The 25,039-nt window shown below is 30.6% G+C and overlaps 1 protein-coding gene across 16 annotated transcripts in view; it reads right to left on the bottom strand.

Moving 5' to 3' along the window:
- Positions 1–2,830: 2,830 nt before the first annotated feature.
- The window catches only part of LOC134724754 (uncharacterized), a 30,248-nt gene continuing 8,039 nt past the window's right edge, over positions 2,831–25,039 (bottom strand). The window contains exons 7-20 of one of the 16 annotated variants that reach the window (XM_063587979.1): positions 24,633–24,752; positions 23,819–23,908; positions 22,873–22,905; positions 21,060–21,086; positions 20,210–20,248; positions 18,936–18,971; positions 17,194–17,232; positions 16,305–16,325; positions 14,426–14,539; positions 13,813–13,926; positions 13,134–13,151; positions 7,528–7,626; positions 6,542–6,699; positions 3,209–3,325 (exon numbers count right to left, since the gene is read on the bottom strand). In XM_063587979.1, the coding sequence (XP_063444049.1) occupies position 3,325; positions 6,542–6,699; positions 7,528–7,626; positions 13,134–13,151; positions 13,813–13,926; positions 14,426–14,539; positions 16,305–16,325; positions 17,194–17,232; positions 18,936–18,971; positions 20,210–20,248; positions 21,060–21,086; positions 22,873–22,905; positions 23,819–23,908; positions 24,633–24,752 (909 nt within the window). In that variant the 3' untranslated portion in view covers positions 3,209–3,324. Of the gene's footprint in view, positions 3,326–6,541; positions 6,700–7,527; positions 7,627–13,133; positions 13,152–13,812; positions 13,927–14,425; positions 14,540–16,304; positions 16,326–17,193; positions 17,233–17,900; positions 17,925–18,935; positions 18,972–20,209; positions 20,249–21,059; positions 21,087–22,872; positions 22,906–23,818; positions 23,909–24,632; positions 24,753–25,039 lie in introns of all 16 variants that reach the window. The other 15 variants (XM_063588005.1, XM_063587987.1, XM_063587997.1 and 12 more) reach the window with 15 other exon arrangements.

Here is a 25,039-nt window from a genome sequence, read left to right as displayed (position 1 = left end):
CATTGTTTGTTTGCTTTGTAATACTTTCCTAACATAAATGGATATAATTAACAACACTCTAATATGAATCATATTTCTGCCATGTATATGCATTTGTTAAACGATTTTCAGTATTTTTGTGATTTTACTTTTTAGTTGTCTTCCACTTATCGGAAGCAGAAGGATTGCCGTTTTTAAAAAAAATATCAAGTTGTAATTAAAATTTTCCATAGCGTTTCTTATTACTCTAGGATTTATTTTTTAATTTTATCTAATCGGATTGGTTATCATTTTTTTTGCCTTTTTGTAAATTCTTTTTTTCCTCCTTATATTTTTCTTTATATCAGTTGTGAGACATTGTGGTTCATTTTTTTTCTAATTGTTATAGTCTTATTTTGATTGCATTTTTCAGCAGCTTCTATGATGATTTTGGTTATTTCGTTTATGATTTCTTTTACGTTATCCGAGAGTCAATATGTCATCCAAATGTCTAAAAGTATTAGTCAGACTACTTCCAAACTGTCAATTTCGAGGTCAGTTCGGCTTTTGACATGTATATTATTTCTAACATAGACTATTACTTCCCCTTTCTTATTTGGACCTCTGTCGCGAAGATTTAGGTCATGTTAATTAAGAAGCTTGATTGCCTCGTCTTCGTGATTGACGTTTAACAATGTTTAAGTAAAAACTAAAATATCAATTTCAGAGTATTCGGCTTGTATAAGGTCAATTTTGGGATATATACTTTGTACATTGAAGTAAAAAATTAAAAAGCTCGCTAAATTCGATATACTAGACCAGTTTATGGAAGCCCTAGAGGAATATATTTCGTCAATCGCATTGGGATTTAATACAATAATTGTGCAACAATAAGCAAAAAAGAGATACACACATTTTTTTTAATTCATATGTACCGTTATGTTTCTATGTATATTTGTATTTGTGTTCTTAATCTCGCTAAGGTTGTGATTTTTGCAATGGTGGGTTAAAACTAACAATGATAATGATATTGCCTTTGAAGCATTTTAACAATTTACAAATAGGCTGATACAGATAATATTGGTAAAGTTTATGGACACCATCTCGAATTGTTGATCTATACGATGTGTCTGTGTTTAAACTAGCTAATGACCTTTTACTATGTTTTAGATTGTGGTGTAACATCTTTGTCGTCTGTCTGCTAAGTACCGAGCTTGACCTATTCCCCTATATGACTGTTATACCGAGAGTCAATTTAAATAGCTGCACAATGTGTCTCGGTATTGTTTCCATTCAATATTCATGTATTAACTGTTGATGTGTTCGTTATGGTTTCGGTTGAATAATATGTAATGGTGTGTTTCGGTGTTTCATACATCCAACATTCATGGATTTATTTTTGATATTTCTTTTATGGTTTCTGTTGGATAATCCTTTACGTCTTATCGTTTGTAGTCCCAAAATTATATAATTGGATAGTCTGTTAACTAAAAAATATTTTAAGATGATCTTTGATGGTTTTTACAATGTTTTATTTTATAGGATATTGAATCCTATGCTCCATCCATCTTCGGGTTAACACATGTCGACCCTTAGAGTTTCACTACAGGTAAAGGTTTGCTTGAATTCCATTTACATTAAGCGTAACGAAAAAAGTAAAATAATCAGAATACTTAACTACAAGGAATATTCCTGACTTGGTACATGCATTTTTCTAATGTAGAAAATTGTGGATTAAACCTGGTTTTAAAGCTAGCTTAATCGCTCTCTTGTAAGACAGTCGCATCTTAGCACTGCCAAAAATACTGACTTAAACTTATGAATGATAAAATAAGGACAATAATGATAGGTTTATTACATCAAATAAACTCATGTTGTTTTGCTTAAAAGTAAGTGATTTTTATTTTTTATTTTGCAATTTATGTTTACAAATCCAATTCACATGATAAACAGTTAACTTTTACTAAATTTTATCATCGGTATAAAGACATCATTCGTAAATATAGCTCAACATGCAGACTTTTGATACGTTCAGGTATTTCACATCCAATTTTTTATGGAAATATTCTTTATAAAGCACAAAGGTGTCAGTATTCACCTCAGAAACTTACAAAACCTTTAAATAGACTGATTAAGAAGGGATATAATTACGATACTGTTGTCAAGTCATTAAAGATTGCATATTTTGGCGTTAATATTGAGTCCCTGATAAGGTCTTTGCGTCGGAACTAAAGACATTATTCTAAAAACAGTTGTTGGCATGACACGGGTTATGTTCTTCTCATATATGTTATGATGGTATGATACTAAACCCCTAACGGGAAGGATTGTGCCTGATGTTCATATGATGAAATCATAATCTTTCAGTCAGTTTAATTGAAGTCTGGAGCTGGCATGTCAGTTAACTGCTAGTAGTCTGTTGTTATTTATGTATAATTGTCATTTTGTTTATTTTCTTTGGTTACATCTTCTGACATCAGACTCGGACTTCTCTTGAACTGAATTTTAATGTGCGTATTGTTATGCGTTTATTTTTCTACATTGGTGAGGTATAGGGGAAGGGTTGAGATCTCACAAACATGTTTAACCCCGCCGCTTTTTTTGCGCCTGTCCCAAGTCAGGAGCCTCTGGTCTTTGTTAGTCTTGTATTATTTTTATATTAGTTTCTTGTGTACAATTTGGAAATTAGTATGGCGTTCATTATCACTGAACTAGTATATATTTGTTTAGGGGCCAGCTGAAGGACGCCTCCGGGTGCGGGAATTTCTCGCTACATTGAAGACCTGTTGGTGACCTTCTGCTGTTGTTTTTTATTTGGTCGGGTTGTTGTCTCTTTGACACATTCCCCATTTCCATTCTCAATTTTAGTTAAGTGTATTTACCTTTCTGTGGTACGTTATTAACAAATGTATCAATAAATAAACAAATGCATTTGTATTTCAATACATATTTTTGGTAATCAAAAACATTTTCTTTATCATATATCAGAATCATATTCCAAATCAGAAAATTCGTTTGTGCAATAATTAAATGAAAGAATTACTTCTATAATTATGAGCTACATGCAGTAAGATAAAAGGTGCTTGTTTGAAACGATTAGAAGTTAAATAAGGGTAAATATTTCAGCAGGATTGTGATTTTTTGCATGATTACGATTCTTGTTAAACGTTAAAACACCATATAATAGCTCTTGTTACAGCCTATGACAGAACATTAGATTAGAAGATGTCATACAATATCATAGAACACTACAAGATCCAGATTTGTTCCTGTCATGATTTAGTTGACTTCTTCTGTAGTCTTCTAAAAGTTTCATCATATCCAAATTATCATTATCTTCAGCAATATCATTCGGCATTTTCCCTTCCTACAAAAATAAAAAATATATTTGTTTGCACTCATCAAGCTTTTACATTGAATCATTTTATCAGGTAAAGAATGTTTGAAAGAAAAGGCTTAAATTTAATTAAAAACGAATGCAATAAATATTCTCAAAGTGTTTGTCTTCACTGTAGATGTTGAGGTCAGAAACATGTAGTTGAAGTAAAAAAACATTATAAGTTATGTCCAACGGACAAGAAAGAAAAAAATTCCAATCATTATAGACAGAAATGAACTAGTGTTAAACTTAGATAAAAAGAACACCGCATGCAGTACATATTCAAATAATTAAAAAAGGCCATAAACATGCATTTTTTTCCACAGCAAGCAACACCTACACATATGTATTAATAAAGACAAATTAAATACAAAAAAAAACTGTTTAAAATATATGGTTAGTGACTGTAAAATATGACACTTCACGACATACATAATACAGGGTTAATATAAAAAGGGACAACATATAATCAGTCGAAGAAAAGTATAGATTGCAATGGCCAAAATAGAAAAAAAAAAAATTTTTCGAATGGCCAAAGACCTTTGAATCAAAGATTCATTACTCTTATGTATGACTTGACTAGTGTTTTTGTAAAAAGCAAGTCAAATAAGCAGTTTATTTGGCTTTTATGAAACGTGTTTTGATTATTAAATGTAAGAGGAATATTATTACAATAATTAAATAATGCTAATCATGCGTTTACCAATTCAGAACTTTTAACATTTATTCCAAAAGCTTATTTAAAACTGTAGAAATATAAATTTATGAGTTTATTCAATCTTTCTCTGAAATCAGACCCTTTGTAGGTATAGAATGGTCATCTTAAACCCTTCGACAAACTACTATCACGTAAATATAACATATGAACGCAACATGACACAAAGGAAACATCTAATCAGAAGAATTATAATTCATGTCAAAATGCCAGACTTTAGTTGTTTAAGAAGAGGGAGACATTTACTCTATCACATTGCAACTTATATTAATCCCTTTCCACTTTGCGGGTGCGAGTGCTGCCTTGTAGCGGCATTAGCCTACTCATTTTCGAAATCTACAAGGGTGTCTTTAACGTGCAAGAGATATGGCTCTCTCTTAACACGGGTCAGCCATTTATCGTCCCCTTCCGACGGACTATCATTGTTTCCTCAAGACCATACTCGCAAATGGTGTCAAGGGAGAGCCTTTATTAGACAGTAATTACAGAAAATTCATTTTAATAAATTGAATAACACATAAAGAGTGTTAGAGTAGATTGTAACCCCTCGAAAATACATTGGCAACCTTTGTGACGCCACAGTTAACAATGTTTTACGGAATAACAACCAGCTCAATTACATTCTAGCTATGGGATAATCACATAATACCAGTTATTAAAAGAGAAGTTAGTTTAAAAATTTTGTCTAGGATAAAAATTATATCGTTGCCTCGAGATAATTCGAAATTTACAATTGAAGTGCAAACACTTAAGAATGAAAATGGAAAATATGTCAAAGGGACAACATCCGATCAAAGAGCAGAAAGCATGAATATGATGATAAACATTTACAACAGCATAACCATTCCGGGTGGTATATTAGGATACTAGTACATCTTATTCTTTTTTATAAAAATATTTTTGAACCAATGTTTTTTTTTCTACAGATTAGTTCACAGTTTGCACACACATGACCAAATCATTAGGTTTATGCAACAAATAATTATATTGATAGGTATTTGTAAAAAAATACTTGTATCTTCCTTTATCAGCGTAGAAAGGTAATTACCTTATATTCTTGTATTACGCTTTCATATAAGGAATCAACAGTTTTTGTATCTGCTCTATGTGTTATTATAATTCAAACTTCACTTTTATGAGAAAAAGAAAACCGTTTTAACAGATGCGTTGAAATAGAAAAAAAAACTAAACCTTAAACGTGTCTATGGCATCCACTATACTAAATGCATGTTTGTTTATGTACTAAATTGTTCTTATACGATGCAATGTTGTTTAGAGTTTACCAGGAGAAAATAAATATATATTACTTTTATTTGGGTAAGGATTGATATTTTTAGTTCACGCTTCAATATGCCAGTTCACAAATGTTGAATACACACCATTTTACAAGAAAAAATATATATTTAAAACATTTAACACATAAAACATAGCAAATCAATATTTAAGAAAATAAAATTGAAATCGCAAATCATTAGTTAAAACCATTTGTTTCAAGCAATTTACTATAATATATCACAAGATTTGTCTTCTATTTTGTCTTTAGGTTTGAGAGTGGTTTTAGTTTTCTCATGTGGCAACGTCTTTGCGTAGTCTTTAAGCGCCTCAATTATTTCACTGTTGTCATGTTTTTCTGCAATTTGCATTTCAGTTTGACCTTCCTACACATAAATACATTTTCTTATTGACAGCATAAAACAGTATCATACAATAGAAAATATGAACTTATCTAACAGGAAAATAAAAGTAAATATACTTTTTATACATTTCACTTTATACAGTTTCACTTCTTAAGTATCATAAAAAAAGGTTGGTCGTCTATATTTTTATACGTACAAACAAACAAGGAGTCAACGTTTAAGTTGGTCAATTCAAAAACCACGATTTCTTTTAAATACACAACAAAAGCCTCTGAAAATACGGACATCATTTTTAGAATGCATTCAATAGACATGTTGTCAAAATCAATTACTAGGAAAACAATATAACCCAGGAATATATGGCCAATTTTGTTCTATGAGTATATTTGTTAACCTAAAGCTGACATTTTCCAAAATTAAACAGCAATCCGACTGTTATTTATTAATATTAAATAACTTATAAAAATGAAGTTGATTTTAAGGATCAAGTCGATCTTGGTAAGTGATTGGATGACTGCGTTCCTGAAAGTTTGGTTGTAGTGAACGAATCGCATTGAAATACTCTTAATATTGCATAATACCTGTATCGATGGTTAGTCACCCATATACTATTTTTTTTCTATAAAAGTAACGTTAAAATTCAACTAAGGAATGCCATGTAACAAGTATCATGGACAGTAACGGTGTAAACGAAAGATTTACGTTAAAGGTCATGCAACGTATCATTTAAACATGCAAATGCTAACTAAGTTAAAAACAAATATATGTATTTTTATATGACTTAGTATTAAATCTATAATTCAATTATTAAAAAAACCATGCTTGATGTAAAACAGACAAAAAAAAAGTTACTATGAGATGACACAATTTTTGTCTTTTCCATTTTCTTTTCCTTTTAAATCAGTTTTTGTTTTCTCGGGCGGTGGAATTGTCTTTTCGTAATCCTTTAAGACTTCAATCATTTCTTCGTTTTCGTTAGATTCTGCAATTTGTAAAATGGTTTGATCTTCCTGTCCATAGAATGAATTCCAATATATCGTTAAATTGCACAGTTGATAGAAACAATTTAAGATATATATATATAAACTTATTTATGTTTAGACATAAACATGTTTGATTCAATATAGTTGCATGATTGTTGTTTGCTTATAACTCAATGGGATGAATTGAGATATATAAAAAAATGTTAGAAACGTATTAATAATTTACCTTAATCTGAAAATAAATCTCTACAGCACTGTTTGAAATGTGAATTATAGTTTATTAATGACTATCTATATTACAGCGTGTTGGTGCATTTTTCACTTTTATTCCCCATGATCAGTGTTTCTGCTGATTCTGACTAATTGACAGAAAAATAATGATATTGTTGGAATATCGCATTGCCAAAAGATATTGTTCGATGTTCGTATGAGTGTGATTTTATTGGACAGTACTGTCTCGTTACTTTGTGTATTGTTGTGTCTTGATTTCGATTTGAACTCCCCATTGAACATGGTTAGGAATAATCTCAGTGTTATGTTCTATCGACCACCATTTAACTTGACATATAGAATATCAGTCAATCAATTGACATTGAAATTTGCAGAGAGGGTAAATAGTTTTGGGTTCAATCTAGTGTTGTTTATCTTATCTCCATGGATATTCAAACGTATTTGAAAACGCATATTGTAATTATCAATGAATGGAGAACAGAAGATTTGAACTACGCTATGACACTTCTTAACCTGGTAGAAACTTTTTATGAAAAGTTCAATATCTTTTATTTACAATTTTAAAAAAGTTATTAATTTGGCACCTACAAGTAGTTCAATTACATCATATATCACTATACTCACATTATTTGGAACTGCATATAAAGGTTTGTAGCCTAAAATTATTTTTACGGTTCCTATCTGGTCTCTTGCTACTGCCATGTGAAGTGCTGTATTGCCACCCTGAAATTCAATCAAAGTTACAAAATATTATTTAACTTTAATATAAAGTTTATTTCTTGTTAAACGGAGAAACCATTTACACAATAAGAGATATTTAAAGACCATAATTTACAACAGCACAGAAAACAAAACAAGTTTCAAATTAAATTAAAAAAAAAACGATAAAAAAACCGAAAAAGGTTCTCCTTCTATTAACAAATGTTTTTTTTTTTTACTTTAAACTTAGCGGAAAATTACAGCTGAAATTACCTCCTTGAAGATGTTATATATCTTTTAATAAATAGAATTGGTACATGCAATGCAAATGTTTTAATGTTTTAAATCTATGTATGTGAATCTCATTTTATGTTTGTATGTGGTGAGACTATAATAAAATATTGAATCTGAATCTAGAATACTGTCAAATACATCAGAATGTGTTCAGTTTATTAAATCGTTAAATGAAATTAAATATTGCAATTATGATTTTGACATTAATTAAATGTTTCATGTTTAAGCGAGTACAAGCTGTCCTCTTTTAGCCAACTACTACTCTCAACATACACCCCTTAAATATAAGTGATTAAATACATATATGTGTATTATAAAAAGTAGATGTGGTATGATTGCCAACGAGACAACTCTCCAAAAGAGACCAAAATGACACAGAAATTAACAAAGTATAGGTCACCGTACGGACTTCAACAATGAGCAAAGCCCACACCGAAGTATCTAGCATCTATTAGCATAATAATGATGCTGATTAACTGTTTTTATTAATAAACATTATTCTAGGTAATAGCTTTCACAGGAAATGAACAAATGAAATGTCATTAAAATAAAAAGAGTAAATGATTCTTTTATGACTTTATCATTCTCAAATATACATGTGCAATGATAGAGCATGTTAATTTTTCAATATATATTTATATATAATACTAAAGACACAGATGACTGTTTGGTTGTCACTTTTATTGTATTATACTAGTCCTGTAAAAAAAATTAGAAACGAAAGATACCAGAGGGACATTCAAACTCATGTCGAAAATAAACAGACAACTACATGGCTGAACATAATGCAAATATACAAACTAAAGCAATCTAATTAAAATATTGATCTCTGATTACGTTATACTGCACTCATATGCAGTATAACGTAATCACGCCGTGTAGAACGCCACATGCGGGGTGTCGGCTATGTGTGACATGGGGTGGCAATTTTGAAGCGACGAAAAAGTAACAAGGAAAGTTCAAGCATACAAATTTCTTATTTTAAGAACTCTAAGTACCATATAATGTTTTGCACGGAAGGAACCGCACCATAATCTATTTCCTGAAAGCAGAAGCAGTCGTTTACAGTGCTCAGTTTTCTCAAACACCTCGCCCTTGTTTTCCGTGTTGCTGATTTTGAGGCTTTATATGCAAATATCTGTATAAAAAACTACTTTATACAACTAACATCTGTATTATTTATATAGAATTGTATTCTTCTCATGGACTTCTACCAAATATCAGTTTCTTAGTTAAAATTAATTGGTTTTAAAACAATTATTCATCAAAATATAAAGTGTCGCTCGGGGTGTCAGATTTTGCATCTCAAGGGGTAGAGGCTTGTCATAAAAATAGAATACATTTTCTTAAAAATCAGTCTCTATCTGATCCTTTTTTAATCAAACACATCCACACTGTTATGATGACAAATTACAAACTTAAGGTGTGTCATTTGGTCCATATTGTAGTCTTTTAAGTAGAAGTCTGGCTAAAACACGTTCTTATCTAAAATTAAAAATTCTCATATGCCACTTAACTCATGTGTGTGTGAAAAGGCTTCATCGTTTGGGATGACTAATATATTTCGCGTTTATAGGTCTTTGAGGTAGTTGACTACGCCACTTCAATGTTAATGAATTGTGAAGTGTATAATATTCACTCACACATATATATGTATGATATGTAGTTTCCATTTCTCGTTTTAACATTTTTCAAACATTGGCTATACATTTCGTGTTACTATTTATGTGTTGCTTATTAATTTACTTGTGACACGTCTCAGTGACTGGCTAGGTTAAACTAATGCCCTCCTAGAAAACTATTACACCAATGAACAACACCAGATTTTTTGCTGTTCCGGCTAATAATGTATACATCATCATCCAGGCTTCACTAAAAAGGGCGACAAATAGAAAAGGCATCAATTCTTTGGCTCTCCTGAATGAAGGATCTGTTTTTTACAACTCCAGTGTATATGCCATTATACACAATTGTTACTATAGTATAATGCTATAAATTAACTTATTTTCATATCTAAGCTAGTTCAGTTTGATATCGACTTATGATATGCAGTGAAGACAGATCATTTCAAATTGTTTAAATTACCGATAATTAAAATACATGTATGCATGTTTGGTAATACAGACATCCCCCTAAAAGCATTTAACAAAAAACAAACAATAACTTTGGCATACAATATGTTGACAGGCAGAATGCAAACACAACAACTTTAAAAAATGCGGTTTCACTATCTATTTAGTATGCATAATGCCAGCTATATCAGATTTTAAAACAGTTTATTTTTTCTCCATCAATTTATAACCAAGATTTTCAAATGGTGAAGTTGAAATCATCCTGTGTAAATTTTAAGGGCGCCATCACGAGTTTGTTGACCGTTATGGAATAAACGTTCCACAGATGAAATTTGTCTGCTTGTCTTTTTCATGCCATGGTGTTGTCAGTTTATTAACGATTTATGAGTTCGACTGTTCCTCTGGTATATTTCGCCCTTCTTGACCTGACAAATACTAGTATATGCCTAGAGTGAGAGTTTAGCATACACCAGGTCGGTATGCTGGCATACAGACCTAACAAATACTAGTATATGCATAGAGGGCAAGTTTAGCATACACCAGGTCGGTATTCTAGCATACAGACCTGACAAATACTAGTAAATGCATAAAATGAGAGTATGGCATACACCAGGCCGGTATGCTAGCACACATACCTGACAAGTACTGGTATATGCAAAGAGTGAGAGTTTATAATACACCAGGTCTGTATGCTGACAAACAGGCCTGACAAATTCTTGTATACACATAGAGTGGGGTTTTAGCATACATCAGGTTTTCTTTAAAACGTCTGAAATAAAGATGGGTAAATACTATGTCATGTATATATTTCAGAAATGGGATAAAAGTATAACAAAAATGCAGCATGAAAGGTTTATTTTCTCTAACTTTTTCCTGGGTGTTGAAATAGTTTATTCTAGCATCCTATGAAAAAGGTTTATGATAAAATGATGAAATTGTTGATTCGCATTTACAAAAAAAAGACCACAAATATTAGTAATGCTATACAGTGACTATTGACGCGAAATATATAAGTAATCCCAAACGATGTAGCCTTTTCACACAAACATGACTTAAGTGGCATATGAGAATTTTTAATTTTAGATGAGGACGTGTTTTAGTCAGACTTCTACTTAAAAGACTTTAAATATGGACCAAATGACACACCTTAAGTTTGTAATTTGTCATCATAACAGTGTGGGTGTGTTTGATTAAAAAAATATCAGATAGAGACTGATTTATAAGAAAATGTATTCTATTTTTATGACAAGCCTCTACCCCCAGAGATGCAAAATCTGACACCCCGAGCGACACTTTAAATTTTGATGAATAATAGTTTTAAAACCAATTAATTTTAACTAAGAAACTGATATTTGGTAGAAGTCCATGAGAGGAATACAATTCTATATAAATCATACGGAGGGTAGTTGTATAAAGTAGTTTTTTATACAGAAATTTGCATATAAAGCCTCAAAATCTGCAACACGGAAAACTAGGGCGAGGTGTTTGAGAAAACTAAGCACTGTAAACGACTGCTTCTGCTTTCAGGAAATAGATTATGTTGCTGTTCCTTCCGTGCAAAACATTATATGGTACTGAGAGTTCTTAAAATAAGAATTTTTTATGCTTAAACTTACCTTGTTACTTTTTCGTCGCTTCAAAATTGCCACCCCATGTCATACATAGCCGACACCCCGCATGTGGCGTTCTACACGGTGTAATCAGAGATCAATATTTTAATTAGATTGAAACTAAAGTACACAAAACACTACATAGAAAACTAATGAATGAGCAACATGAAACTAAACACTGGGGGTGATCTCAGGTCCAAATAAAGACAAGAAGCTTAAAGAACTATTACGCCGCGCAAAACTGTTCACTTATAAAATTATATTCGTGCTACGAAGCAGTTCTGTTTCTCTTTTTTACTAGGAGTGCTCTAACCAAAATAATTGAAAATCAATGATGTATGTATTAACACTTAACACACGAAAAGCTATATAAAACATTATCAAAACAGAATAGTCAAATCAGCTTAGAGAGTTGAAACCTTAGTTTCTGAAATATTGTTTTTTAATCTATCATTTCAGAAAAAATGACAAGTTTATTATAACCCATGTAGCCGTGAATACTGAGCTTATGATATCCTCTGAGATTATCAGCCCGTATCAACCCAGTTATATTACATTAACTGTTACTTCGTTGTCATTAATCACACATTTATCTTTAAGTTAACCTCCTTCTCAGAATCTAAAACTTTCTGAGTAATATATTTTTTTTAAAGCGTTCAACAAAACGTTGAGGTTGGTTCCTCCTTTAAAGTGTATATTCAACAAATTATGTGACGTTATTTTAATTTTAGATCCGAACAAGAAAAGTACCAACAATCCTTGAAACACTAAACATGTAAATAAGGCCGGGTGCGGCTGTGTATTTATATATTCACTGCACGATCTAATTAGTTATCAAATGTACCAAAATTATAATTTGATACACCAGACGCGCGTTTCGTCTACATGAGACTAATCAGTGACGCTCAAATCAAAATATTATAAGCCAAACAAGTACAAAGTTGCAGAGCATTGAGGACCCAAAATTCCAAAAAGTTATGCCAAATTCGGTAATATATTGCTGGGATAAGAAAATCCTTAGTTTTTCGTAAAATTCAAAGTTTTGTAACAGGAAATTTATATAAATGACCATATAATTGATATTCATGTCAACATTGAAGTGCTGAATACTGGGCTGGTGTTCCCTCAAGGACGAAACGTGCACCAGCAGCGGGATCGACCTAGTGGTGAAAATAGTCATCAAAGGTACCATGATTATTAATTATTCGCTAGACGCGTCTACATAAACACTCATCAGTGACGCTCAGATCAAAATAGTTATAAAGCCAACCGAGTACAAAGTTGAAGAGCATAAAGTATTCTATAAAAGTGAAAACGCAAGTAACTAAATAAAAAATACTTTTTACAATATCGATCAAGCCTTGGAATGGAAAAGCGACTGCGTCTAAGTTGTAAAAGATAGTTTATGCAAAACATGAACATGCTTAAAGATAAATGTATACAGAATATACTACAAGCATAAGAATTTATACAGCAGTCTAATTACGAAAATCTAAGCTAGACATTAATAGCAATAATAATAAGACCAACACCAAGGTCATATGTATATTCTCACCTCATCATGTTCCTCACTCTATATAATGCATGTAATTATTGTAATTATAAATACAAATAAGGAAAATATAAGTTTTTATAACAAAACAACCAGCTTCACCATTATTTGAGTCAAATACACATTTTAATAAAATTTACAATCTTATGGATGATGTTTAAAATAAGGAATGATTTTGTCCTGACGGAAATAGGAAATGGATACTTATTACCTCTTTAATCTGTCCGAATTTGAACCTAGTGAATCAAATCTAAAAGTTTTAATTTTTCAACAAGTGATATAAATAAAAAAAAATCTTTTCTCTCTTTTTTTGAATTTCCATTACAGTATATTAGTCTACATACTTCAATATTGATATGTCAATATTAAGACAAATACAATTAATGTGTATAGACTACATTTCCAGTATAATTGCTGATTAATCTGTTTGGATGAAGGATATCATATCACATAAATACAGTGACAAAAACAAAAACAAACCAAAACGACTGTATGTTTTTATACTTAATTTCTCATAAGAAAACAAATGTATATATACTTTGACAAGCTCTATATGGTGGCAAGTTGAAAAAAAGTGATTCCCAAAAAAATACCGAAAGAACGCAATTTTTTTTGAAAATAACATACAAATGTACTTTCTTTTTACACTTAATTTACTAAACATAATGAGTTGCATGCTTACATCTAGAGCTCTTGCACTGACGTCAGCTCCGCGGTCCAAAATGTTAGAAACGAGTCTATTTCTTGTTGCTGGATCTGTGCGTAGTATTGCCTGGTGTAATGGATACAATCCAAGCTAAAGCAGACAGAACAAAAACACATATATATCACTGTTAAAACAAAGACACTTTATGAAGAAAAAAAGGAAATGCATGCATTAACATAAAACTCAAACATGCAATGGGGAATAGTTTTTATACTTTTCTTATACCGATATCTTTTTTAAGATTGATTTTCGTCAGCAACGGTTTTAATAAAAAGAAATGAGAGCCAAGAGATCCAACAAATAGCCCAAACCATCTCGGGTCAACTTTCCCTACGAGAATTGGAATGGTAGTTTTTATCAACTGAACACTTGTGCAGTTAGCTTTTTATCCATACCAGCGGGCATCCATTGACTACTTGAGTAATGATACTCCCGGATGCTAACAGTTCAATAGCACCAGCATCGACCATGCGTTTCTTATTACATATAACACAATGACAATATAACAAATATGTCTCCTTTTCGAGAAACTATGTAGCTGCTTAATCTTAATTGCAATAGAATGGTTTTTAACAAAATATATCTTTACCTCGTTTGGCTTATTCACATCCAAATCAGGATCATCCAATATATCATCTTCTTCATCATCTTCATCGTCTTCATCTTCTTTCAAAGTAGTAACCGTAGGCTGTTTTTTAATTGGCTATTATTTCAAAAGAAAACAAAAATTAAGTAAACTTTTCTTCAACTTCGTACTTTATTTGGCCTTTTTAACTGTTTTGGATTCGAGCGTCACTGATGAGTCTTTTGTAGACGAAACGCGCGTCTGGCGTATATACTAAATTTAGTCCTGATATCTATGATGAGTTTATTTTCATGTCAATCGTTTATCCAAAATTTAGCCCTGGTATCTATGATGAGTTTATTTATAACCCGCATTAAACCTATTAAATTGTACCGTTAGAACCAATGGAGAAAATCTATATTCACTGGTAAGATAATTTATTTTTAAAATATACTTTTATACAGAGTAGTTTCTGTCACTTTTTTACTTATGTTTTGCAAAATACTATAAAAGGAGGCGAAAGATACTAAAGAGACATTCAAAATTATATGTCAAAAATAAAAAGACAAATTTAACGCAATAGCAAAACTGGAAAAATGATTAAAGGTTGAAAGACAAACAATGGTGATCAAAACACAAAATAAAAAAAAAACTCTACTAAAAACCACAGAGCACCGCTAACGATCTAGTAATATATCAAATGATTGTACATAACAACAGTAGGAAACAAAAACAAAACAGTGGTTTACCAAAACAGATTATTGAATACTAAGATTAAGCAATACCAAATTAGTCAAAACTCGGCAGTTAGATACGTACAGTTAACAGTGGCTCATAATACATGTTGATGTGCATTAAAATCAAACCAAAACCTAACTTAACAAAATGATATGCGAAGATTTCGATCAACATACCATCAGATTTCAATTCATAAGATAATAATATCAGCCATTCATTTTTCATAAATAAAACCTTATACAAATTTTAGCAACGAACGACAAACAAATAAACAGTTACACCGAAAATAAAAGTATGATCGTCAGTAACCTTGGTATTCCGATAGTGAATCAATACAATAAAAGTATATAATATTAGTCACAAGGATAAAATTTGTATGATGGTATGGTGATTTTATTTCATTTACAATACGCATGTTACCACTGTTTTATTTGTCAATTAATCTATGTTATAGCTGAAAAAAAATATTACATATACTAGAAAGAAGTTTATAAAAAATAGAAATCTATATAATTGCTTATAGAATTTAAAATTTAAAAGAATTTATAGCTGTAATGAACGTTATAACATTTTCCTTCAATTTCAATGAACAAATCAATCTTCCGAAATTAGTTTGAAAAAATCGGTAAAATATTACGAAACTTATGACTATTTCATTTGCTACAGCTCTAATTTTCATCACAAGCAAAGTGGCAAATACGTAATATATTTTTTGTTATCGTGACATTTGGGTGCTATATGCAACCTAATTATAATTAGTTCTCTGTCCTTGGTCCTCGTTGTTTATATGTCGCGCATGGGAGCGCGACATTCAAACAACGAGGAGCAAGTGCGTAGAACTAATCTTAATTAGATTTGTGCTATATGATGACATGAAAGAAAATACGTTAGTTTAGATTAGTCTGTGTAACGATTACTGCAAACCCAAGTTCAAGAGTTATGTTAAATATGCATTTTGACAAGGTTGCTTTTTAAAAGAAAAGCAAAACATGTCATCACTTTCGTTATGCAAACGTTTAATCATTTTGCCACAGTTAGTTCACTCGAAAACTTAAAAAAATTAAGACAACATATCTGTGTAACGGGTATATCGATTTGATTTAAGAATAAGTAAATTGTGAACAACATCGAACAACATGTATTAAGTAGACTGAAAAGTCCTTACCTGGTGCATCAATTGAGTTTTCTATGATATACATGAGGAAAAAATAAGTTAATTGTATAATATTATAGAAATTGTAACTATGCATTTGAAAGAATGTATGCAAAAGCACTAAACAGTATAACAGTAAATATAATTATTAACCGATTGGGTATTGTTAAGTCGATGCTTCAATGGTATAACATTCTCATCCGCTATAAACACGACTTTAATTCAAATCCATCGTGATATTAAACATTTGTTTTAATTTTGAAAGATACTTAATAGACCTATAAATTACAGCTGTACTCTCAAACACACATGTCATTATTTCAGTAAAGATCAAATTTGTTTCTAAAATAGAATTCACCAGGTACGCTCAAGTTCAAAAGTTTGGAAAAAATAATATATCAAATGTTGAACATTACAAAAAGCTAACAGGCTTAAAATCACAACAAAATCTAGTTAATGAAAGTCAAAAGTGTTATAAACCGGAAATTTGTAGACAAAACGTATCATTTGAATGAGGTCAATACTAAATTTACAGCAATGAACGAATAACTATTGTCAACCAGTAGCGGTCAGTGGTAGTAAAAACATTCTTGATTTTTTTAGTGCACTTGTTCCTGAATTATAATACTGCTATGTTATCATAGGGTTTTAATGCCATTTTATTTTATATCATTTATTGCGGATCAAGTAATATAAAGTTAAGTGAAATTATAGAATATTGTGCACAGAAAACTTTCCTAGTGAGTAAAAAATGCTACCGAGAAACACCATCTGCAGAACTAAAATAAAATCGTTGTTGATATAATACGGAAAAAGGATATGATTGGATATATTATTGTGCTAAAAGCAAGATATGTGAGATAATAGGAGACCGTTACAAGAAGGATGAGTTTCATTTTACCTCTTTTACAGGGTCTACAACTGGCGCAGGAGGTTCGTCCTAAATAATAATGAAAGTTGTAGATTGTATTTATGTATTTCTTTTCTCGTACCTTACTAAATTTAACTTCAATTATTGTAAAAATAAATCAGAGCATTGGTACATTTCAGTTCGTATATCCAAATTGTTTTTGTCTTTTACGCATTAGTACACACAAACAATATTGATCACTCTGAAAACAATATCAAGAAATCATAACAAACAAATATACTTTCATTCCACTTATGTTATGATAAACAAAAAAGTAAAGGTGAAATCTGATAAATAAAATAATTAGATAAAAAACAAAATAAAAAAACCACACGATAAAATTAACTGAAGAACAGCCATTACTTATTTGAATTTTATATAAAAAAACCTCTTTTAATCGACGATTAACAGTCATATTGTTTTTTCTCGATAAAGACTCATATGATTCATTAGACCAAATCAAAGTTTTTTTTATTTCATTTCATCATGTGTTTCTCTCTTGCTGAAACAGAAGTAAAAACTACGGTTGTCAATACTTTTAGTTGACAAAAATGTCGATTACGCTGTTGCATGAAATGGTTAAAGCAACATTTTCAAGAGTCACAAAATCTATGAGCGCATACGTAGTTATCAGTAATGCATAAATACGGCAAACATCAGTTACCAATACAATGACATGCAAAACAAACCCAACTTACACGAACTGCACGCTTGAGTGCTTCCTAAAATATAGTTTTATTTTAAACTAAACATACTCATATGAGCAAAACAACAGGAAAACATTAAAACTGACTTAATTAACTACTCGAAGAAGACAATCAATGAAAATTAAAATAACAGAAAACTCAAACAATCCGTTCAATAAAAAAAATATACAAAATTAAACAAAACAAATTCTATTGAAAACAAGCTAAATCATAAGCTTAAGTTGTTTTAAAATATTAGTATATATATCATTTATTTGATGTTCCAATTTTTAATAGAAGTGCGGCGTAACGCCTAATTATTCTCTTGGCAGTGCCATCTGTTGACAAAAAAATGCTTTAACTATTGTTGCGATTTATAAAAATGCAACAGAATGATCTCGACCATATAAATACAACAATGTTTGAATCTGATTGTATATTTGAAATTAAATCTAGTACCAGATTTCCGTGGGGCAAAATCTAAATATAATTTCAGTGAAGGGAATAACACAGTATCGACTGGAAAATAAAATAGCCAGAACAAACTATATACGTTGTAAATGAGTAAAACATATATGGTAAAATACAAGAGATCATAAGATACAATGGAATTATTTAATCTAGGTTATAACAAAAATGCGATGTGCTATTACTGAAAATGGACGACTATCCACTAAAATTCAAATGAAATTAATGCAATAAACTAAAGGCACTCAATTGGCCTTCATAAATGAGGAAACCCGTACCGTATAGTCGGCAATAAAAGGCCACAACACGACACTGTAATTCATGTCGATATCAACAACTTTCCTAAATTACTTGCTTTACTATTATTCAAGACATTATGTGGTCTATTTAACATAAATATTTTAATACAACTAAGGAAGACGAAGATGTATGAGGGTTAAACTCATAGTGTACAAATACTTCATGTTTGATAAAAATAGTATCAAACGTAGATTATGATGTGCGATAAAAATAGTACCAAACGTAGATTATGGTGATTTCTCAAACAGAGGAGTGAATGTTAACTCTCAAAATTCATACCAAGGTCTTGTGTGGGGTATTTGTCTCTGGTTTATTCTAAAAGTTTACATACATATATGTTTATTTAGCAGGTGTATGTTTTATGAATAAAGACATCAGAAGTATACCGCTATTCGAAATTCATAAATCGATTGAGAAAAAAAACCCAAATCCGAGTTACAAACTAAAACGGAGGGAACGAATCAAATATAAGAGGAAAACTACGACACAACAGAAACACAACGTTAAAATGTTACACACACAAAAACGAACGATGATATAACAATGGTCATTTCCCTGATTTGGTACAGGTTTATAATGTTGCTAAATACAGTTTTTTTTTACTTCAAATATTCCGATAAATGTTTGTTTTTTTTAATTACAGCTTCATATTTTTTGTAAAAAGGACCACAATCTTATTCATATAATTGTCAAAATATTTTGGATAATCAAGTGACAAAATATATTATGACATCAAATACTAGTAATAATATAATTAATTGCAGAATTTCAAACGATACAAGTCAAGACGTATGTTATCAAAAAAGACCAAAGATAATGTAGTGTATACATCAATTAGACACTCTTTTTGTGTGTTTTAGGTTACCCTGTAGTGCATATTATATATCAATAGAAATAAAAAAAAAACACTATCACCTGTTAAAAAAAGATCGTTTGTTATTTTCAATACACATGTGTTTTTTTTTTGTTTTTTTTTTTACTTTATTGTGTTTATTTATTCTCCGATCAGTTTAATTGAACTAACAGAGTTTTGTCTTTTAAATGTTATTGCTCCTGTTTGTTTTAATGTTTTCAGTGTGCATTCGTATTCCAAATAAATAGGTTAAGGGATAAGTTTTCAAAAACAAATAGCCACTCGCCTCTAGGTCAATTTGCCTGTCCAAATTAACTTGAAGTTATTTTTAACTCTCTCTTTGTGGTTTCTAATTTTTGACGTGACTTAATCTTTGCCTTCTGTTAGATTCACTCAAAATCCCTTTAAAAATGAACTTCGAATTATGACATGTAATAACACAAAAAAACGACTGGTCAAGTGCGAAATAATGTAGTGAAAGTGTGTTGATGGGTAACCTTTTCGTTGACACTTACTCTATTTTCGCATTTTATAAAAAAAACATTATTCTTACGGGTTTTTATTGGCACAAATGATTTTAAAAATAAGTGCATTTAACATGTTTAAAGGAACAAATAGAAATTAAAACAAACATTTAAGTTGTAATCAAACACTGAATTCGTAATGTGATGGGTGCGAGTGGGTGTATTATTTGTCTTACCACTGAAGCTTTCCGTGGTGTATCGTGATTCTTTACTTTCTACAACATCATTTTATTTTATTTTCAACAACACAAATATGCTTAGTAAGTTTTTCTTAAAACAAATTAATTTGCATATAAAATAACTATTTATTTAGTAAACGAAACTTTAAAATCACCTATGAACTATATCATATTTAAGTAAATAAAAAAGCCAATAAGTTAAAAAGCAATTTATAATATCACAATTCCAAGACGTTAAAGTAAGCACTGCAGTATTAAATAAGCAAATTATTGTTGCCAATTATTCAATCTAATACGTTTACGATGCCTCAGGCATCATATTCAGTTTTAATATACCACTTTCGAGTTCATCCGTCACCGGCAAAAACTCGTCAATTATACACGCCTTTATGACGTCATTTACCAGATAGAGGGGCTCGCCTGTATCCCTGCACTATTTACGTTCATCAAGCGTCTTAGTGATCGTCTTTGTGCAGGATAAACTAGAAATAATGGTTGCTCTGTAGGTACTTACTGACATTTCCCTAATGACAGCAGTGTTGATTGTCAATTTTGAGAATTCAATTTGCCGAATTATTCGTACAATATAGAATTATAGTTTTCCAACCACTCGCTCAACATTGGAAGGAAGTGACGACGCCCCTAAACGCACAAATGACGATGATAAAGGCGCGTATAATTGACAATTTTTTTCCGGTGACGGATGAACTCGAAAGTAGTCTATTCGCTTATCGTTCATAAATTACATTAAAATTATTTTAACATAACAAATATACTAATGGGTTTTTTAGTCAATATTTCACATGCGTGTTAGTGGACAAAACAATTACGACTATGTTTGTCTAACCGCTGGCACGAATTGTTCCTTTTTCTCCTACAAAATTATATAATAAGTCAACCTTAATTACGTTTTGTTGTTTTTGTTGAACAAATATCATCGTCGCAGAAATTGCGGCTTACATGACCTCAATTATGGGTTGAATAAGCAGAACAAATCTAATATTATTTAAATTTAATGTGCAAAGGAATAGGGAATTGATGATAGATAACAAAAATCAAAATAGGACACAATTCATGGTAACCAACAAAACTAAAGGAGTATCATGAGTTCCAAAAGAACTTATACTGGGTGTGTCGGCATTGTTAGCGACTCCTACAGTGCATGCATCACCTACCGTTGCGAACAGTTGGGTTGAAGGTATAAGGTCAATACAATAAGATTCGTCGATTTATCATCTTTCACTTTAACAAAAAAAGCATTATCATAAATTTATAATTCACATTCTGATGAAGCAAAAAATGAATTATAAAAAAATAAAATTTAAAGTGTTCATCCGAAATAAAAACCAAAAGAACTCTTTAACAAAAACCCCTTTTAAAATTGATTAATTTTATGTTAAAGTGAAATTTTAAAACAAAGAAATAAAAAACGTGAATTTTAGTGAACATCCATTCTTACCGGTGTATTATGAGCGTTCTTTTTCGTCTACAATTTTGCAAGATTATAACTAAACAAGGAAAAACAATATATTGATCTGCTTGATAGCAGGACTAAGCCTAGCTTAATCAACAGTAAATATCATATCAGGTTCAGAGAAGATACGCCAAAACGAAACACATTCAATGATACTGCAGAATATATATATAATTTCGAGAAATAAGATATAAACCTTTTTTGTCTTAAATTCCATTTTCAGATAAAATATTAAACAATAGAATTCGAATCTGAGAACATAAAAGAACCCACAACATGCAAATATATATGACTTGTCAAATGCATTTGAAGTCATTTAAATAATTCAAAATAAAACAATACTTTAATAATTTGATGTGATTATGATACCTTCGAGGTATACTTATAATACTAGTCTACCATCATGGGTTTTGACCCAGCGTTAGAAAATAAAAATAATTTTGATGTGTCTGTAGCGCTTTTCTGTGTCTATCTTTAGCAGGAACGCTCAACCCATAAAAAAAACATTTTAAAACGTGAGGAGCTTTATGACACATGGGAACCTGGAGAGAACATCTTAATCACTCTAAGGTAATTCAGTTTTACAACAACATGACTTCAATTTATGTAAGCACGATAAGTTTCTTTAATAATGTTTATTATGTAAAGTATAAAGAGGAAGCCATATACTGGTATGTATAACGTCTTAAACATTTAAAACTAAGGGACATAAACAGAATAACAAAAAACTGATGAAGTCGAAATATATGACTCTGCTGAAATAAAGTTTCTTAAAAAAATATATAAGTAAAAAATATAATTTGAAACATGCCACGATCTATGCTGCAAAAAAAAACAAATCTAGAAAATATTTGACAAAGAAGCAAAAAAGCCTGTTTCCAATTAAAAAGTAAAATAAGCACTTGATATAGAACAATTGTGCATAGATTTTGGATAATTTGAGATTTAATCAGCAAAGAAAACAGTGCTGGCATGAGGTAAAATATATATAACTGCTGCATGCGGAAGTGTATGTAAACCAAGCGAAAATGCTTCAGGAGGATTGAAGTACAGAATGATACATCCATGCAACATCTTTGATAATATAACCAATAAACCAGTACATGCTGAATTAAAAATATAAAATATATTACGTAAAAGGAAACTTGTACGTGTGTTTCTATATCATGCATGTGCGATGTCTTACCGTTGGTGTAATAATAGAAGGTTCGTCGTCGTCCTATAAGTATTCTAGTTTATTAGGATTTTTTCACTTATAATACTAGGAAATTTGTACATGTGTAAGAAAGTTATTGCATATAAAGTGTCTTTTTTGTGGGTTTTCTTCGCACATCCTACAATGACATTGTTATTCACAGTATTAGCTGAAATGATAAGCTGAAAGACAGCTATTCATTTAGGGTACTCCAGGGTAGAATTGTATTGAAAAGTGAAAATATACGTCTGAAAATAAAATACAGTAAGATCAATCACTCACAGGATGACTGTTTACATAGAGTCTGCAGATAAAGGTGTTGAAATATAACAAACTATCTTACCGTTTCATCCTATTTCAAAATTGAAAATGTACAAAATGGAATAATAATACGATAAAATAAATAAAACACTAGTACTTTAAATTGTATTTTGATAAAAATTGACAATAGGTTAACAGTTGATATCATTATAGTTAATCGTGCTTTAACGGTTTTGCTTTCGAGTACAAGAATTGACCATGAGAGATATACTTTAGATTTGCTTTCTATGTCAAAGAAAACATAGCAATTGGACACTCTTTAGATTGGGAGAATGTTTTAGTAGGGAAGAAAAAACATTTTCAATTTAAAAAAGAAAACATTTATAAATACTTTCATATTCTGGCCTGAACGAGGATATCGCATAATTCTTCACTTGTGTGCCATTAACAAAATTGTAGGGCAAATTACATTGTAGCTGTAGGCTTGATAATGTTTAAACGAATATAAATGGAAGAACAAGGAGCAGACAGATAAATAATGGTATACTAAAGAATACAAAAATTGAACTAGGAACTTGCATCAAATACTAGCTGTAGATCAAAATTAGAATACCTGTCTTTATATCAAACTGTTCTTTCAAAAAATATATTTGATATGAATCTTCACCAAACTTACCGATAGATGACCAGCTCTGAACTTTCGAATCAGTTTAACTATGTCTTTGTAATCTCTCAATGTTGCTATAGCAAAAGCATCATGTCCGTCCTGTAATTAAAAGGAGAGGAAAACTGACAAAATGTATTTTTTGTTTATTTGCATTTTTGTGGTGTCGTTTCATGGACGCGAATAAAACATGTTCTTTGAAGCAAATGTACGAAGGTCAAATTCATTTACACCAATGTTTGGCAAAAGCATGGTCAGGAATAGACGTAGTGATTGTTTTGGTTCATGACTTGATTGTATTATATGTTGATAAAACTACCACATGCAGGTATCACTAAAATTGAGTTTGGACGTTTGAGGCATATATCTGCTGAAGTTTCTAACTTTTTGATCGATCTTTGTTGTCGATTTGGGCGAATGAAGACAAATCGAGAAAAGCGTACATAATTTATAAAGTGTTATCTTTATTCACTCTTGGTAATTATTTTAATTCCTTAAAATGAATCTTCAAAATGCATGCATTTTTTAATGATCTTAGATTTTGACCAAGACATAGTACTGAATCTTTGCTTCATGTTTTCAAACAGGAATTTTAGCAAATATTCTGTTGGTTACTAAGTCGAACTATAAAATATTCGAGTTTAAAATGGAGTTTTGTCTATTATTCCCGTAAAATTATTACCTTGATAAGCCATTATGTTTATTATTATACATTTGTATGGAATTGATGTCATAAGGGTTTTTTCTTCTTTAAAATCTAAGAAACCTTTCTGGTCATCTATATTTCTCTTTTTTATTATTATATTCCTTTAAAGGATGTACGTACCAAATCCTTGACTGTAGAGAGAGCACCTTTTTCTAATAGTTGGTTTACAATTTTGTACATGTTTCCACTTTCTCTAAGACGTTGACTTTTTATTGCCAAATTTAAACAGTTATCACCTTCCTGTAAAACGCAAAAATATTTTATGTTCACAGCTGTTGAATATTTTGCATCTTTATATACATTCTATCATGAAATAATTAATCATGACATTTTCCATGCTTGCAATAATATTAACTAAAGCGAGGCGAAAGATACCAGAGGGACATTCAAACTCATAAGTCGAAAATAAGTGGACGAAGCAATGACTAATAAAGAAAATGACAAACAGACAAACAATACATGAAGTACACAAAAGACAACATAGAAAATGAAAGACGTATATTATAATCATATATTTTTTCTTTCCG

Source organism: Mytilus trossulus, chromosome 1 (genome assembly GCF_036588685.1).
Source record: "Mytilus trossulus isolate FHL-02 chromosome 1, PNRI_Mtr1.1.1.hap1, whole genome shotgun sequence".
NCBI lineage: Eukaryota > Metazoa > Mollusca > Bivalvia > Mytilida > Mytilidae > Mytilus > Mytilus trossulus.
This window is presented reverse-complemented; position numbering and strand designations above follow the sequence as displayed.